We start from the raw sequence: 19,591 nt of genomic DNA, 5'->3' as shown, positions 1-19,591 counted from the left end.
TTTAATGTTTGTTTATATTATTCTATTTCTGAAAGGGAATGGTCTTGCTCCGTTTTAAATTTTTTTAATACTCTTTCAAATATTTTATTTTGTAATATCAAATTCTTTCAATATTCTTGGATCTAACCTTATGTTTCAAAGATTCTATTTTATATGTTTCAGTATTTTGTCAAACTTTATGTTTGTTTTTTGTTAAAACAGGCTAACTTTGTGGTTGCAAAGATAACTACAATTTGTACACCAAGGCTACTCAAAAGAATAAGTGATTTACTACGATGGAAAAAAATTACTTGTCATCGCGTCCAAAAATGTAAATTTTATACATTATACATTGCTTTATTTAACACACTTATGTATAATGTAAGTTTTTGTATATATAGAAGAGGCTGTTTTTGTATTTAGTCGGATTATACAATTATAATATATGAATTTTGTATAAGGTTACATTATACATTCTGAAAAGTTTATAGATAAATAATGTATAATGTTAATATTTTATATGTATGGTGTAACATTATACATTCTTGAAATTTTTATTGAAAGTATAAGATATAATATATCAGGCATTATACATTAGTTATTTTGGAAGACTAATGTATAATATAAGTCAAATGATATATATTTTCAATATGTTATACATTAGAAGTTCTTATTACATTAGTTGTGTTTTATGTTGTATTTTACAGTTAAAAAGTTTTATTCTTGTATAATTTTTCATTATACCTTCTGTCAAGCTTATAAGTCATACATGTTTAAATTGAAAAATTTAGATGTGTAATATGATATTATACATTACTGCAGTTTATTTTTAAAATGTATAAGTTGCCCTTATACTTATTCTAATGTATAATATAACCCTGAACATATATATTTTAATATGTTATATATTAAAAGTCCTTATAAGATGCATTTTATGCTTTATGTGGTATTATATTGTCAGAAAGTCTTATTTTTGTATAAATTTTCATTATTCCTTCTGTAAAGATATATAGGTGATACATGTTTAAAGTGAAAAATTTAGATGTGTTGTATGACATTATACATTACTGCAGTTTATTTTTTAAATGTATTAGTTGCCCTCATACATGTGAAATTGTTGTGTATTTTACTTCGATTTTTTTACGAACTTCGTCAATATTCAATTCCACCGCGATCGTAGCAATCAATTTCAAAAAGTTAATACTTTCCGAAATAATAATTGCATCACTTTTATAGAATTGATAAATGATTTCCAACTCCCAAATTTCGAAATGACGCAACAATATGGGGATGATCATATTTTTTTTCCGAGAATTGAAAAAAGACGAAGACGACTTTTTTTTTCAAAAACGCCATTAAAAATGAGGAAAACTAACAGTGATGTTTAAGAGTTTTTTTGAATTTAAATTTCAATTATTTTATTTAATCATATAAAACATAATTATAGGTAATTAATGACTTTATTTAAGGGAATGAAAGATTTAATCTGATTACTCTTTCCGTGGATGTAAGAGATTATGCTTTATCATCTTACCTTAAATATAGGATTAACTGTTTTATTATAGATTCGAGCTATGTATAATGGACAGCCGAATGTATGAGTATATTTGTAAAATTTGGGAGAGAAAAAACTAGAAGGAATTTTATATAATTAGTTTCAATAGATAGAAGATTTATGTTTACACATTATGATATACTGAATGTAAAGGCTCAGATGGCAAGAAAGGAAATGTATGCAACCGTGAAAACCGTGTATATTAGGTCCAAAATAAACCTTTGGGCTGATACCTTAAACCCCAAAATTTAAAAAAAAAAAAAAAAAAAAAAAAAAAAAAAGGTAAAATATATGTCTTAGACATACGGTATAAAGTGTCAAAAAATTCTTTACACCCTTTTCTTTTGTGTATGTAAAAAGTTAAATCCATGCATCATCTTGCAACCAATTGTGTAATTGTTGCATTGTCAATGTCTATTTCCTCCGATGAGCCATTTGGAATATTGACAACTTGATCTTCACCTTCCCTTGTGGAAAATGCAGGCCTCTTAGGGGAATTCATAACTAAATTTTCAATATTCTTGAACATAGAACAAACTTCCAACATTGTAGGTCTATCTAATGAATTTTTTTGGACACATAATAATGTAATTTTCATGCATTTTAATAGTTTACAAGAATGTGTGGTATCATCAAGTGATTCATCCATAAATTCCATGCCTTCACCATCTTTCCACATCTCAAATGCCTGTATCATTATTATTATTATTATTACTGTTAAATCTCAATAATATATATATGAAGAAGTTATAATCACAATTTAGAGAAAAAGGTTCGAAATATACCTAAACTTTGACGAAATTTGTTGTAACATACCTCAACTTTGCGGGGGTCCTATGACCCCCCTAGACCATTTATTATCGTATTTCTGTGGCATATATTTACTTAGCTGGACTACTTCAGAACCTCACGCGCTCAGAGTGCATGTATTCACGCAGTGGTCCAGCTAGCAAATTTATACCACAGAAAAACCAGTAAAAATAATCGAGGAGGGTCATAGGACCCCCCGCATAGTTGACGTGTGTTATAACAAATTTCGTCAAAGTTTAGATATATATTTAAAATATTTTTGTCTCCACTACTTACATATTCAAGAAGGTTTAAATTCTCATTTGGACCATGTAGACATGTTTTCTTTTTTCCACTTATGATTTGAAGAAGAAGTACTCCAAAACTAAAAACATCAGACTTTGTTGAATATCTTCCTTCAATTGCATATTCTGGTGGAATATAACCCCTGCAATACATTACAAGTTAAATGAATGATCATGAAAGATAAGATTTGTTATCTTAAAAAAAGGGGTTATGTTTTACAATATGTAAAATGACCTGACTGCATAATTTATTTATACAATAAGTAAATATAAATTTAATTAAGGAGAGCCTTAGAATAATAGTAAATTTATCATTTATTTGTGTGTGAGCGTGTAATCAATCTCTAATACTAAGTGCTAATACCAGGATAAGCTATCTATATCATATTTTTTGATGCCGACTTTTTTCTAAATCCTACATGAACACAATATATTTTATGCACCTACAGTATATATAAAAAATTTAATTTCAGATATATAAATACTACTTACATTGTTCCAACTATTCTGTCTGTATTTGCTTCAACTTCATCCTTCTTGAATATTCTTGCCATTCCAAAGTCAGAAATCTTTGGTTGCATGTGAATATCCAATAGAATATTGCTTGCTTTAATATCCCTATGAATAATTGTTAATCTTGAATATTCTTGGAGGTATAATAATCCTTGAATAATGCCTTCAATTATTTGCACTCTTTTTCCCCAATTTAGAACTAATCTTCTCACTTGATCTGCATGTGTAAAAAATAAATCAAGTTGATGAAAAAATTATATAGATATATAAATTGTGAGTATCAAGATATATAAACAATTGAATTTCAATTAAAAAAGGGAGAGATGTTAATTTATATTGATATAAGTATTTCGTATCTTCGAATTATGTTTAAAGTTGCTACGACACACTCCAATTTCACAGGAGTCCTACTATCTCTGAACTCAATTTTAGCGTATTTTTGTGACCCTTTTGTATTGACATGATACCCTTATTATATAAAAATTGAGCTTACGTCAAAAGTTCCACGTCAGTTAAAAAAGTGTCACGTCATCTAAAAAGTTGAGAAAAATACGCTAAAATTTAGTTCAGGGGTAATAGGATCCCCGTGAAATTACAGTGTGTCATAGTAAATTTGGTCATAGTTCAAGGGTATTAAATGCTTTACTCGTTTATATTTATATTTAATGACTGTATAATGAGTTTTTTTGCATTATAGTGCAATTTAACCTGTTTAAAAGGTTAGTCGGTTTTTTTTTCGAGTAATTACCTGAAATTGTCTTTATATATAGTGTAAAGAGACTTTACACTATTATGTCATTCAAAAGAACATAATTGCACGCGTAATTTCGGCACCAACTATGGTGCGTGAATTGCACGCATTTTCAATAAGGATTAAATGGTCAATTAATTTGTGTAAACTCATTTTGAATTGTCACATCATTATATACACCCACAATTTTTCAAAAAAATAAAAAAGGACCAAAATAACATAGCAAAGTGTCCAATAAATTAATGACACATGGGGTTTTAACTAAATAATTACAAAAAAAACCCATAACATCTTCTCCACCTAATCTTTTTAAGCGTAACCTCCTTAATGGAGGTTGGACCTCCATTAATGGAGGTAGAACTTTTCAGAAAAGTAAATCCACATTAAAAGCTTCATGAATTTCAGACATGGAGAAGGCCAATGTTCAGTTAATAGCTTCCCGAATTTCAGATATATGACTAAAATAAATATGGAGAAGAAGGAAGCCTGTATTCAATTAGAAAATTAATCAACAAAAGAAAACATGGGTACCATTAGCTCAAAATATCGAGCATTTTTTTTTCTTTATTTACATACAACTTGCAAAATAAATTTAGAAGCACCAACTAAATCAATTCAATCACTTCAATAAATGATTTATTGATTAATTAGTTAGATCAAAATGACGTAAAGAAAATATCTATTAATGAAGGTTGAATTTTTAGACAAATTTTTGAAAAGAATTTGAATTTTTCAATTTGATTTTTGTCTAAGAGATACTCCATTAATGGAGGATGAAAAAATAGGAAAGAAGGTGGTAAAATTCAATGCAAAATTGGCTAAAATAACGCTACCACGTGCTCAAAAGCGAGTGTGATATGCTCTCTTTGCTGAATCAGTAAAAGGTGCCAAAGTGACACAGTTTATACTACTTGAGGTGCCAAAGTGAAAGATGATGTCAAGCCTGACGATGTATTTTGCCAATATAATTTGATAATATAAACTTTATTTAGGAAAATTCTTTTTTTAAAAAAAAAAAAAAAAGACGTCAGCATGACAATTGTAATTTTCAAACAATTTGTTTACTTTTTCACAAATTTTCAAACAATGACTATTTTCAAAAATGGATTAAAAAAAGAAAAGCATAGCTAATACAATATCTACATATTTTATACGGATGTTGTCTTTTAAACTACGTAACAATGTAAAATAATTTATATGATGTATATAAATTAAACTCGATTTGAAAAAAAAAGGAAGAGAATGAAAAGGAAGACTTACTGTAAATGTAGTAGTCCAAGCTCTTGTTGGGCATATATTCATAGATCAACATTTTTTCTTCATTTTCAATGCAAAATCCCACAACTTTTACAAGATTTATATGTTGTAATTTTGCTGTAAGAATCACTTCATTTTCAAATTCTTCCAATCCTTGTGATGAAGTCTCTGATAGCCTTTTCACTGCTATTTCTTTCCCATTTCTCAACTTTCCCTAATGATTTAAAATAAAAAATTGATATACATGCATATAAAAGATAATTTGGAAGCATCAAGTATAGAAAAAAAATCTACATGTAAAAGTAATTTTAGCTTATTTTTGACTTTTTAATTACAGTTGGAAAAGTATTAATATAAATAGAGAGAAGCATCCAGTACCCTTCGAATTATGGTCATAATTGTTACGACACACTCCAACTTCACATGAATCCTACTACCCTCTTGAACTCAATTTTAGCGTATTTTTGTCATTCTTTTGTGCTGACAAGGCAACTTTATTACATAAAAATGGGTCCATATCAAAGGTGTCACAACAATTCAAAAGGGTGACAAAAATACACTAAATTGAAGTTCGGGGGTTAGTAAAATCCCTGTGAAGTTGAAGTATATCGTAGCAAATTTGGTCATAGTTCAGGAGGTACTACATGTTTTACTCCATATAAATATAATAATATATGATTTGCTTATTTCATGTGACTTTAGAGTGTAATGAAAGAGTTGACTAAGGCTCAACATGGTGCTAGAGTGTTAAAGATTACCAACGCATATGAATGAAGTGGAAGCAGCCGATACTAGCACTATGGTTACTGTTTTATTGCTTAAGTCTGTTGCATTGTCCAATAGTATAGTAGTTAATTAGTTGCAAGGAGTAGTTAGTTAGTTATAACCAATTGTCAGCTAAGACACTACAAGTTGAGAAGCTTCTAGATGCTTCTAGATACTTTGTACAAACTCTATAAATAAAACACCAAGTCAGCTAGGGAGTGACTATAAACTTTCAATTCTCACTATTACATCAATAAACACTTTGATCTACTTCTTTTTTCTCTTGTGAGCTATTCCAGCTATAAAGTAATGTGAGTATACACGTTATGTAGCAGATTTTATCATGGTATCAGACCTCAGGGTTATTGTAGCTGCAATGCTGATTGAGATACAACTTCAGCAGAGTTTAGATCTCTAAGTTCCTAGCTACAGAGCAAGTCAGAGTTGAGGAAAGATTTATTGGTTAGATATCTCTATCCAATTACAGTTCTTTTTGAGTTGTTTCTTCGATTTCCTAGATTAATTGTGTCAATTGTTAAAAGTGAGCTATAGATCAGTGTGAAATTCAGTAGATTTGTTGATTAAAATGACACCTAAAATAAATTGTAGTGATCCACTGTATATTGGACCTTCAGAAGTGTCTAGTGCAACTTTAATCCCAGTCAAGTTAACTGGTTCAGAGAATTATGGTGTTTGGAGTCGTTCAATGAGAATAGCATTGTTAGGAAAATGAAAATTTAGTTTTGTAAATGGAGTTTGTAGCAAGAGCAATTATAGAGAAGAATTGCATGAGCAGTGCGAAACCTTGAATACAATTGTACTTTCATGGCTGATGAGCTCTGTCAGTGAAGAGTTATTAACTGGAATTGTATATGCAACCAGTGCATTCGACATATGAGAGGATTTGAAGGAGAGGTTTGACAAAGTCGGTCAAATGAGATTGTATCATCTACATAGAGAGATCAGTACTTTGTCCCAAGGAACAGATTCTGTGGCAGCTTACTTCACAAAGCTAAAAAATTTATGGAATGAGTATGATGCTATGATTTCTATTCCATCATGTACTTGCCCAAAATCAAAGGAATATGCAGATTATGTGTATGAGTTAAGGTTGATTCAATTTCTAAGTGAACTAAATAACTCATATGACTCAGCCAGAAGGCAGATCCTACTAAAGGGAATTACACCTACCCTAAATCAAGTATGTGCCATGATAATGGAGGATGAGATGCAACATTTGACTAATGTGGTTTCAATCACTGAGAAATCAGATCCTAATTTCCATACAGATGAATAGAGGACCAGATCCAAGCTATACATCTCAAGGTTATAAAGGAAAGAAATGTGACTATTTCCACTTTGGTGGACACACCAAAGAGAACTGCTACAAGCTAATAAGTTGTCCAAAAATAAGCAAAGAAAGAAGAATAATTATAATAATAGAGGATCAAGAGGATATAATTATCAAGGATATGGGAGAAATAGTGGGCATGGAAACCAGTATGTAGGACCATACAATTCTCACTTCGACCTTACTGATACATGGCAAAGTTCAGCAAGCCATGAAGAGAACAAAGAGGTACATAATACAGTGTTGAGCAAGGGATAAGGCTTCACAGATAATGAGTATAAATAGATTATGGAGCTCTTAAACAAAGATCCTCAAGATGTGAAGCATGCAGACATGTTAGGATGACTGCATGCTCATTGTTTCACACTAAAACTTAAGAATGGATAGTAGATTCTGGCGCTACTCACCACATAGCGGCAGATAATACTGTATTATCCACAAGTACAGTAGTTAGGACAGGAATGAGCAAGGTGAATCTCCCAAATAGTACTTAAGATGATGTCTCACACACTGGTAAATCTATAATATTTCAGAATACAGTAGTGGATGATGTGTTGTTTGTACCTGATTTCAAAATCAATTTGTTATCAGTATCCAAAGTCACTAGACAGCTGTTTTGTTTTATATCCTTCTACCTTAACTTTTGTGTCTTCCAAGATCTTTACAATGGCAGCGTGAAGGGGACTGATAGAGAAATAAGAGGTCTGTATATGATCAGAAGTGAACATGAAGACAACAATTCCTCAAAGGTGCAAAGAAAATAAGGAAGCTTAGTTGCAGAAGTCAATGTGAAGGACAGTAGTATATTGCACAACAGACTTGGCCATCCATCTGATCAAGTATTAAAGATTTTAGATCTCTTAGATCACAATAAAAATATTGAGATATCAAATAAATGTCCTGTATGTCCATTGGCCAAACAAACTAGGCTGGCTTTTCATGTTAGTGATACTAAATCTAAAGCATATTTTGATATGGTGCACATGGACCTTTGGAGATTTTATAAAACTCCAACTTTTGATAAGAAATTTTATTTCTTAACTATTGTTGATAACTGGAGCAGATACACTTGGATCTACTTATTACAGTTAAAGTCTGAAACCATTATGGCTCTTAAGAATTTCATGACCTATAAGGTCAGACAATGGGAGAGAGTTCTTTAATTCACAATGCTCAGATTTGTTTAACTCTTTAGGGATTTTGCATCACAGTAGTTATCTTTCTACATCTCAACAAAATGGTATGGTAGAGAGGCAACATAGATAAATATTGAACATTGCTATATCTATTAGATTTCAATCTAGCATACCTATCAAGTTTTGGATTATTGGTTCAAACTGCAGTATATCTGATGAACAGGTTACCATTACCATCAATTGGTAACAAAAGTCCTTATGAGTTTTTATTTTCCAGAACCCCTTCATTGGTGCATTTAAAAGTAGTAGGTTGTCTGTGTCATGCTATAGTATTACCTAAAGGTGATATGTTTGCAGAAAGAGCTAAACAGCAGTGATGATGGGATACTCTACTTCACAGAAAGGATATTTGTTGCTGGATTTAAATACTAACAGATTGTTTGTTAGCTGAGATGTTATATTCCAAGACTATGTGTTTCCAATTGCCAACAGGCAAGATAAAGATAATCCAACTGGATTTCTACAACTACATAACTACCACAGTAAGACAGAGTATGATGTGACTGAAGATCATGTAATCAATCCTTCTGCAAACACAGATAAATCACCACAAGATGGTTTAGAACCTAAACATTTGGCTGAATTTCCACCACATGAAGAGTCAAACAATGATGTACCAATCACTAAAGAGATAATAGATATACAACTTCCACCTAGAAGAACTCTAAGAGTAACTAAAGAGCCTATTTGGTTGAAGAATTATACTACAGCAGGAAGAAGGAAGGGCACCAGATACCCTATTGATCATTATCTAATTAATGAGAATACTTACTTGCATATCAATGCTATGTTGATAGATTTTATGCTCTGGTGGAACCACAAAACTTTAGTGAAGCAGCTGGAGATGAAAGGTGGACTCAAGCCATGGAGTTGGAAATACAAGCTCTTGAAGATAATAATACATGGGAAATGGTGGACTTACCACCAGGTAAGAATATTATAGGTTCAAAATGGGTATATAAAATCAAGTACAAGGACAATGGAGATGTTGAAAGGCTCAAGGCTAGACTAGTAGCCAAAGGCTATAACCAGCAGGAGGGGTTGGACTACCATAATACTTTTTCACCTGTTGCCAAAATGGTAACTGTCAGGTGTACTGTTGCTCTAGCAGTGTCAAAGGGATGATGTTTGTACCAGATAAATGTGTATAATACTTTCTTGCAAGGTAACCTAGATGAGGAAGTATACATGCAACTACCTGAAGGTTTTTAGCAAGAAGGACAACATAATGTTTGCAGGTTACTGAAATCATTATGTGGGCTTAAACAAGCATCAAGGTAATGGAAGATCAAACTTACTTCATCCTTGTTGAGGGATGGTTTCACTCAAAGCACATATGACTATTCTTTATTCACCATAAAAAAACAAGAGGAATGGTGGCCATTATAGTCTATATGGATGATTTGCTTATAACTGGTGACAATGAGATTATGATCAAAGAAGCTAAGACAACATTGTTGTAACACCCTGTAAAATCCTTCATGTGTTATATCATATTAGTATGCTTGTTGAGTTAAAAGTTTGAAAATTTTCTAAGTGTAAGAGGAGACTTAGCCTCATTTTAGCTTCCAATCTTCGAAAATTTTATTTCGACCTTTCCAACCTCCGTTTCTTGAAATTTTTGTTGCATTATGATGAGGCAAGTCAAGAGTACGTCTCTAGTGAGTTTCGAAATTTTTAGACGAGCTTAAGTGCAAGTTTGGGTTGACGAAATAGTGAGCCAGGGCGATTAGCCCGCAATGCCTCGATGATTGCCTTACCTGGGAGTGAGCAAGGCGATAAGCGAGGCGACTCCCTGGCTAACGCGGTGCTCAACCCAAGGCGGAGATGACTATGTCAAGCTGTACATTGAGGAGATAGTTTGCTTGCATGGGGCGCCGGTATCCATCATATTTGACAGAGGTACAAAATTTTCTTCACAGTTTTAGAGGTCTTTTCAGAGGGGTTTAGGTACCCAAGTGAACCTAAATATTGTTTTTCACCCTCAGACGGATGGGCAAGCTGAGCGCACCATTCATACCCTTGAGGATATGTTGAGAACCTGTGTAATTGATTTCAAGGGTAGTTGGGTGAATCACTTGCCACTAATAGAGTTTGCGTATAATAATAGCTACCATGCCAGTATTAAGATGGCTCCTTTTGAAGCACTGTATGAAAGAAGGTGTAGGTCGCCTATAGGGTGGTATGAAGTGGGCGAAACTCAGTTGTTTGGGCCCGATCTTGTTCACCAGGCGATGGAAGATGTGAAACTTATTAGGGAACGACTTAAGACAACTCAGAGTAGACAAAAATCCTATGCCGATGTTAGAAGAAGGGATTTGGAATTCGAGGTTGGTGATTGGGTATTTCTAAAAGTTTCTCCTATGAAGGGGGTCATGCGATTCGGGAAGAAAGGTAAGTTGAGTCCTCGCTATATAGGACCATATCAGATTTTAAGAAAGGTGTCCAGGCCTTCATTGTCCTATAAAGAAGAGCCTATATCAATCTTAGATCGTCAAGTTAGAAAATTAAGGAGCCAAGAGATAGCCTCAATTAAAGTATTGTGGAGGAATCAGAAAGTTGAAGAAGCAACTTGGGAATCAGAAGATGACATAAGGGATAGATACCCAAACTTATTTGATCCGGCAAGTGATGAATTGGAAAGTACAATCCTTGTCTTATTCTTTCTTATGCCATAGTATGCGAGAATCATGCTTATCGGTATTTCTGCGTCATCATTTGGGGATGAATGATCCCAAGGGGGGATAATGTAACACCCCGTAAAATCCTTCATGTGTTATATCATAGTAGTATGCTTGTTAAGTTAAAAGCTTGAAAATTTTCTAAGTATAAGAGGAGACTTAGCCTCATTTTAGCTTTCAATCTTCGGAGATTTTATTTTTGATATTCCCGACCTCCATTTCTTGAAATTTTTTTTGTGTTACGATTGGGCAAGTCAAGAGTACGTCTTGGGTGAGTTTTGAAATTTTTAGACGAGCTTAAGGGCAAATTTGGGTTGACAAAATAGTGAGCCGGGGCGATTAGCCCGCAGTACTTCGCTGATCACCTCACCTGGGAGTGAGCAAGGCTATAGGTGAGGAGACACCTTGGATAAAGCGGTCTAAACCCAGGGCGACGCCTTGGGTATCGCCCCAGGCCATTTTTCAGCTTTCTTCGAGATTTTAAGGGTATCTTGGGAATTTTTAATTTCCCAATCATCTTAAACGCGGGATTTAATCCCAAATACACCAAAATATCATCATAATCATAAAAAAATCTCAAGAACATTCATAAGGGTTTCAAACTAAAAACCCAAATAACTCAAGATTTAACCGTGGGTTTTTGAAATAAATTGGAGATTTGAAATCCACAAGCCATAGGCATCAAGAAGCATCCTTTAATTTCTTAAATAGAGGTACGCGGGTTTTTTCTTAAAAATCTCATGGGTATATAAATCATGTTTTAAGAAAAGGATTTTGGATTTAAGAATACAATTATGTTTTAGAAGTTTTGACGGTATGATTTTGGTCTTTAGACCTTCCCCCAAATTGATTTAAAAATTATATATATATATATATATATATATGTGTATGTATGAATGTGTGTAAGGATGAATATTCAATTGAGAGCATGAATTATAATGAATCCCTCTCTTGTTATGATTTTTTCCATCTTCCATGTGATATGAATTGTTCTAAATTGCATCTTAAAAGTATGATATGAAATGTCTTGATTTATGCTATGACTTGAATATGATTTCAAAATAAAGAGAGGGTTATGCATGTTGATAAATGTTGAATATGTATATAACAAAGAGCAGCATGGTTTGCGAAAAGAATACATGACCACCATATGTTTGAATAATCTCAGTATAGTTTTGACTTGTGTTTTCGGAACATGGAATCCTTTATACTGTTTGCATGTTTGGGTGGTGAACTATGTTTTAATGAAAGAATTATGCATGATATGTTATGGCTCAAAAATAGGACTTGCAAGTCTTGGTGTGACGACACCAATTCAGATTATGCCATGATAATTCAAAATAGAATAGAATGCATGTTTGAAATCAGACTTTTCAGATGTTGAAACTAGAAAAATGCATGATACAGAACAAGATAAAATTAGGCATAAAGAGAGGTTAGGTGGTTCTCCAAAGAAGGCATGAGTTTAGACAACTCATTTCCCAAAACTATGATTTGCCGATCCAGGTATATTATATTACGCTGGCCTAGTGCAGTGTGGCGTATCAGAATTAGAAACTCCAAACCTTGCGGCACACTCGGGTTGGGGGCTTCCCCATCGAGTCAATGGCGGATTTCATACGGGCCGTGGGATTTTAGACTTGTAGAGGTGTACCACCTAACTCATAATTAATATGAAGATCAAAAACTGCATTGTCAAGAATGATTTATAATTTTTAGAAAAGTGCCCATGTGTTTTGAAAACTATTTTATGTATGATGTTTTGACAAATTGCTCTCTATTATTTTATTTGTATAAAAACTTTATTTTGGATTACTTTGTGTACCAGTACAACTGTATTGACCCCCTCCCCCTACCTCTCAGGTTCTAAGGCTCAGTCTAGGGGTCTAAATAAGCAATAGATTTCATCTGACAGAGTTGCAAGTGTCCAGTTGGTGAGCCTTCTATATTCCAGAAGGCTTGTTTACTTTCATACTATTATTATTAGTTATGTTTTTGTTCTACTGAGGGCCTTGTCCCAGTTTTCAGATTGTGTTAGTGATCATGTAGTAGATATTTTGCAGACGAATTCCAGATGTTGTTAGATGGGTTTGGATTGTCATTTTCTGTTTTCAAATTTATATCATATTTATGACCATGATTTTGTTTTGTTGAAACTTCTGCATTTCCTTATTTGTGTATGAATGTGTATATGATTTCAAGTTAGAAGGGTGTCTGGACCTTCATGGTCCGGAATGCTCGTCACAGCTAGGGCCTCAGTTCGGGTCGTGACAACTGCATCAACAGTTCAGGCTCAAAGACTTAGGCGAGCTTAAATATTTTCTAGGTATTAAAATGCTAAGATCAAAACAGGGGATTATTATGAATCAAAGGAAGTACTTGCTTGAATTGATTTTAGAGATTGGCCTTGCAGGTGCAAAACATGTACCTACACCATTAGAATCAAACATTAAACTGACTTCTATGGAGGTTGATGAAGCTGCTGGAATAACTATTGATATGGTTCTAAGAGATACATCTATCTATCAGAGACTAATTGGAAAACTCATGTATGCCATAATCACAAGACCTGATATTTGCTATGTAGTCCAGACTTTGAGTTAGTTTATGCAACAACCTAAGAGATCTCACTTGAGGCTGCATACAGGGTTATTAGATATTAGAAAGGGTCAGTAGGGCAAGGTATTTGGATGAAGTCCCAGGGAAATGCAGATCTAACCTGCTGGTGTGATTCTGATTGGGTTGCATGCTCGAACACTAGAAGGTCTGCCACTGGGTATGTGATACAGTTTGGAGGTTCATTAGTGTCATGGAAATCTAAGAAGCAACACACAGTCTCTAGAAGTTCAGCTGAGGCTGAATATAGAAATATGGCTTCAGCAGTGACAGAGATAACTTGGTTTGAAGGATTATTCTCAAAACTGGGAGTCCTTATTCACAAGCCTACCACAGTATTGAGTGATAACAAATCAGCTATTCAATTGGCATCTAATCCTATATTCCATGAAAGAACAAAACACATTGAAATTGATTGTCATTTTATTAGGGACAAGATCAGGGATGGATAAGTCAAGACAATACATGTGCCTACACAACGTCAAATGGAAAATATATTGACCAATGGATTAAGTCATGAGCGACATTCATATCTTCTTAGCAAGCTTGGTGTGCTCAATATTTTTCACCCTTCAGCTTGAGGGGGAGTATTAAATATTACCAACACATATGGATGAAGTGGAAGCAGCCGATACTAGCACTATGGTTACTGTTTTATTACTTAAGTCTATTGTATTATCCAATAGTATAGTAGTTAATTAGTTGCAAGGGGTAGTTAGTTAGTTATAACTAATTTCCAGCTAGGACACTACAAGTTGAGAAGCGTCTAGATGTTTCTAGATACTTTATACAAACTCTATAAATAAGACACTAGTTCAGCAAAGGAGTAACTATAAACTTCCAATTCTCACTATTACATCAATAAACACTTTGATCTACTTCTTCTTTCTCTTGTGAGCTATTCCAGCTTTGAAGTGGTGTGAGTATACATGTTATGTAGAAGATTTTATCATAGAGTAACGTGACAAGTTGGTGGAACAAACTATGTCGTCACCTGGGGTAAGGTACGGTAGGGATATACGGTTGTGATAGGATGGATAAGATTTTTTAGCTATTAATTAAAAAATTTTAGGTTATATTAACGGTATCATGCGGCACGACCAAGTATAAATCTGGTCTTTCAAAATGAGTATCAGACATCGAATGAAAATCAAAAGAAAGAAAACGTGAACTGACTCAGCTCGACCTAGACTAATAGCCTGTTTGATCAAGCTTTCATTCAAAATCTACTTATTTTGAAAGTGATTTTTGTCAGAAGTGTTTTTGTAACTGTTGTTTAACTAATCATCATGAAAAATACATTTGTAAATGTTAGAGCAGTAGCTTGTGCTTAACCAATATCCCAAAAATACTTTTAAAAAAAATCAATTTTTTGAGATAATACATCAACGTGCCTTTTAACTTGACATCAACTATGATTATGACCTTCAATTTTGAATGTGTATAAGTAAGTACTTAAATTTGTATAAAACTAAACAAGTAGACACACACGTCCTAACGATATATGTAGTAAGTCACATAGGACGCATATGTTTACTTGTTCACCTTTATATACATAAGTGTCTACTTGTGCACACCCCAAATTGGAGGACATAAACACCAGTTGAAGTCAAGTTAAGCATTCAACACTCTCAAACTATGGCCAAAATTTTTACGACACACTCCAATTTCACAGGGGTCCTATTACCCCCTTGAACTAAGTTTTAGTGTATTTTTGTCACCCTTTTGTGCTGACATGATATCTTTATTACATAAAATGGAACTCACGTCAAAGGTGCCACGTGAACTAAAAAGATTGACAAAAGGTATCACGCCAACTAAAAAGGTTGATAAAAATACGCAAAAAATTAGTTCAAGGATAATAAGACCCAGTAAAATTGGAGTGTGTCGTAGTAAATTTGATCATAGTTCAAACAAAATATTAACGTACCTTGTAAACGGGTCCATATCCACCTTTTCCAAGCTCATTTTCAACTGCAAAATTATTTGTAGCTTCCTTCATCTCATCAAAACTGAATATTTGCAAAGTCCTTGTTTCTTCACTTCCTTTTTCTTCATTATTTTCATTTCCAATTTTGTTCCTTTCCATTCTTTCTGTATCAGATACGTATTCAATCAAACACTGACACATATTAAAAAGAAAAACAAAAGAAGGGACTTTTTATATGCACCCACAATGTGACAAATATTATTTTAAAAACGAAATTTAAAAAAACAAATTGTTTGTATCCAAACAACTTGTTCAAGTGCTCTCATGGTCAAGTTACATTTTTTTTTGTGTGTGAAGTTGTGAGGGTAAAACTTAAAAGAGTTTACAAGAATTATGTTCTTTGCAAACTATAGTAATATAATAAACCCAAGTTTCCCATTAAAATAAATCTTTTTAAAATGTTTCATGCATTTCAATTTTATGCAACAGTGTTCGATTAGATACACACATTATGACACCCATGTCAATTGTACCTAACTTGTAGATGCATAACATTAGTCTGAAAATACATAACTACCACTTTACCATGATTTATTGATGTGTATTTTTACTATATTAAATCAGAAAGATAAATGTTTATAATAGACTAATAAGAAAAGAATGACACGTAAATAAAACATTAAAGAATTACCTTTAAATTTGAGTACTTTTCTCCTTCGAAGAGCCATAGTGTAAAGACAAGCAACAACAACATCAATAGACATCCCATTGGAATCAAAATGATGATAAGTTTATTGACTTTTTTCTTCTTTTGCATACCAATTGATTGATCACTAGCTGCTCCTTCTTGTAATTCTTTAACTTCTATCAATTGAAGAAAAAAAAAACAAATTGTTGAGACATTGACCTTGCTCTGATACCATAATAAGAATTGAATGTTGGGTCACTCAACCCAAAAGCTAGCTCATGAAGTCAGAGGCAGATCTAAGATTTGAAATTAAGTTCCTATAACGATCTCAAGTTAATATGCAATAGTTTAATATCTATAAACATCTAATGAAGTTCTTAATAAATATGTAGGGATCTGAACAAAATCTATTAGGTTCTGCTGAACTCGTATATTGTACTCTAGATTCGCCTCTAACATGAGGTAAGAATTGCGTAAAATCGTATAAAGGGACCAAATTACTTCTTGCGGCACCCTGAGATAGAACAGAATTCTAGTCATATGAGACTTGCCATGCCACATAGCCTCCCAAATTCCTCTTTTTTGCATAGGAAACTTTGGATATCACTCCCTTAACATCATCAAAACCAACCCAAGTTGTGCCAATAGAGACATAATTCATCACATAAGTTGAATTATACGATGAATTATTAGCGTGATATTTTATCATGTCTCTCTTGATATCATTAAAGCTCAACATACCATTTGTACTCGTGAACGCCTCAGTACCATATGAATAATCTTTCGGCCCTGGCCCCGTACCCATCGCGCCAATCTGGTTGTTTTTAGGACTTAACAATGTCCACACATAGCCATAAAATGGCAATCCTAGAACAAGATTCTGACTAGGAAAACCAGATTTGATCCAAGCACTAATACCATAATCAGTGTTCAAATCACTATTTGGATCATACAATGCAGCAACAGGAGATGTGTTATTTGTTGTCCCTGGTTCATAGTAATCAAATGCAAATACATGCAACCAATCCAAGTTTTTCCTCATTGACTCAATTGGAAAACTCAAATCTTCAATCCAAGGTGTGTATTTACCAGCCATTGTTAATAAAAGTCGCGGCTTTTTCACCTGTTTGGACTCAAGATCAATAGCTACTCTCCAATCATCCAAAAGGGTAGCCAAATTCGATATTTCTTGGGACGAACTAGGCCAAATCCAGCAGAAATCAAGGCCATCAAAACCATAAGATCGCGCGATAGTGATGGATGATTCAATGAAGTATTTTCTTCCAGGGAAGTACGCGTTAGACATTAGTAGGTACATAGTAGATGAAATAGAAGATTGGTTTGTTCCACCAATTGATAAAATTGTCTTGAGTGTTTCCTCTTGACAATGCTATTGAAGTTTTTAACTTGCTCATCATGATCATCTGATATTGTGACAAACATTTGATCTGTTGATGTGTTGAAGGTAAGTTCAGCAAAGCCATAGATGAGATGAGTATAAAGAGTTGAATTTATGCTTTGAATATTGGGAGGATTTAGTGTATCATATTGCCAATAACCAGCTTTTATCCATGTTCGATTATCTAATGCTATTGATTTGTGTAGTTGGGATTGAAGAATTGTGATGAAGAAAAGAAGAATGGCAATGTCTTTGAATGCCATAGAAGGGTTACATGAATTAAGTACATTAAATTAACTCTTTAGAGAGGCATTTAACTTGTTATATCATTGAGTTATTGACCACCAAGGGTTAGTAGGGGATTGGATAGAATTCTTCCACCTTTTTCGAGAACAAAAAGTAGTCGTAATATAAAAACAGACACTCAAACTTGGCCTTGGTTGATGAGTAAACATTTCAACTTTGACTATGCGCATCTAGACAGTTAACTCGTCTCAATTGTGTCAGTTGAGCGCGCACTCCAACTTATCAGATGATCATCTAGACACCTTTAATATTTATGTGTCACGTCAGCACCAGGCGTCCACAAGACGCAAAAGGAATGAGCTGGAGTGTATAGTTATCATTGAGACTAAGTTGACGTATCTACATATGCATCTCTCAAAGTTAAAGTGCTTACTCGTCAGAAGAGGTCAGGTTTCAGTGTTTGTTCATGTATTATGCCCCGAAAAAAAAAAAAACTTGTAAAAAATGTTTACCCCTTTAATGGGCCTTACATGTTGCGAATCGAATTAGTCGGGATTCAAAAATGGATATCAGATACCGAGTGAGAAACACCAAAAAAAAAATAAAAAATTGAGCCATTGACGATGTGAGTAGTTATGCTATCTCGATGTAATTTAACATGTTGTAACAGATTTCATTCTCCATTTAGAAATATTAGAAGAATACTTTGGTGCTTTCTTCGTTTCAAATTGATTGACTTGACGTAGATTTTAAGAAAAAAAAACTTTTAAATCTTGTAGTCTTAAATTAAAGACATGTTAAATGTACCAAAAGGTCTTTTAATCGATCTAGTGGTCTTAAATATATTATGTAGAAAGTTGGAATTAAAGAAATGCTAAAAACGAAAGGCCATTCTTTATTAAACTGACTAAAAAAAAACAGATCAAATAAATTGAAATGGCTATGAAGTACTATTTTCTCAAAGACTCCTAGCTAGTTCTTGTAAATTTCTAAATTTTTATCATGACTTGGAAAACAATAATCAACTTCCAAAACTTATTGAAGTCCTTACAATTTGTTAGACTAATTACATTCTTTTTAAAAAAAAATAATTATAATGTCCAACGACTTGCTCTTCAAGTCAATAATTTTGTCCTGTCTAAAATTCCAAAAGAAAGAAGAAAAAACACGTTAATTTTTTAATAAATAATATAAATCCCGATAGTTTGGAGTTTAGTTACAAAAAATTTTGACATTTTACATAATTACTGAAAAATTTTGATATTTTACACAATCCAATGAAAATATATTTTTTCTTTATAAAGATAAATAATTATCTCTCGATACGTTTTTTTTATTTTGGGATCTGTAGAGATACATAATACATCTAACGAAGATACATTTTTTTTTTTGTAAGGATACATAATTATCTCCTGATACTTTTTATCGATTTTGAATCTGTCGAGATACATAATTAGCTCTTGATACATCCAACGAAGATAAATAATTAGTTGAAACATTTATAATTACTTTGTAAGAATAAAGATTTGTGTAAATATGATTTGGTAAGTTTTATATTTATATTATTTTT

The 19,591-nt window shown here is 33.0% G+C and overlaps 2 protein-coding genes across 2 annotated transcripts; both read right to left on the bottom strand.

Moving 5' to 3' along the window:
* Nucleotides 1-1,596: 1,596 nt before the first annotated feature.
* On the bottom strand, nucleotides 1,597-16,518 carry LOC107877036 (G-type lectin S-receptor-like serine/threonine-protein kinase CES101). Its single transcript, XM_047415151.1, has 6 exons — nucleotides 16,380-16,518; nucleotides 15,689-15,852; nucleotides 5,153-5,363; nucleotides 3,121-3,358; nucleotides 2,621-2,771; nucleotides 1,597-2,222 (listed from the first exon to the last, which is right to left on the bottom strand). Exons 1-6 carry the CDS (start codon nucleotides 16,450-16,452, stop codon nucleotides 1,908-1,910), a joined length of 1,152 nt encoding a protein of 383 aa, XP_047271107.1. The 5' UTR covers nucleotides 16,453-16,518; the 3' UTR covers nucleotides 1,597-1,907.
* A 390-nt stretch (nucleotides 16,519-16,908) lies between these two features.
* Nucleotides 16,909-17,682, bottom strand: LOC107876345 (class V chitinase-like). The gene has a single exon (XM_016723289.2). The coding sequence runs from the start codon at nucleotides 17,680-17,682 to the stop codon at nucleotides 16,909-16,911; it is 774 nt and encodes a 257-aa protein (XP_016578775.2).
* Between the last annotated feature and the right edge of the window lie 1,909 nt (nucleotides 17,683-19,591).

This window comes from Capsicum annuum, chromosome 7, assembly GCF_002878395.1.
Source record: "Capsicum annuum cultivar UCD-10X-F1 chromosome 7, UCD10Xv1.1, whole genome shotgun sequence".
Taxonomy (NCBI): domain Eukaryota; kingdom Viridiplantae; phylum Streptophyta; class Magnoliopsida; order Solanales; family Solanaceae; genus Capsicum; species Capsicum annuum.
The sequence above is the reverse complement of the archived record's forward strand: the minus strand, read 5'-3'. Positions and strand labels throughout refer to the sequence as shown.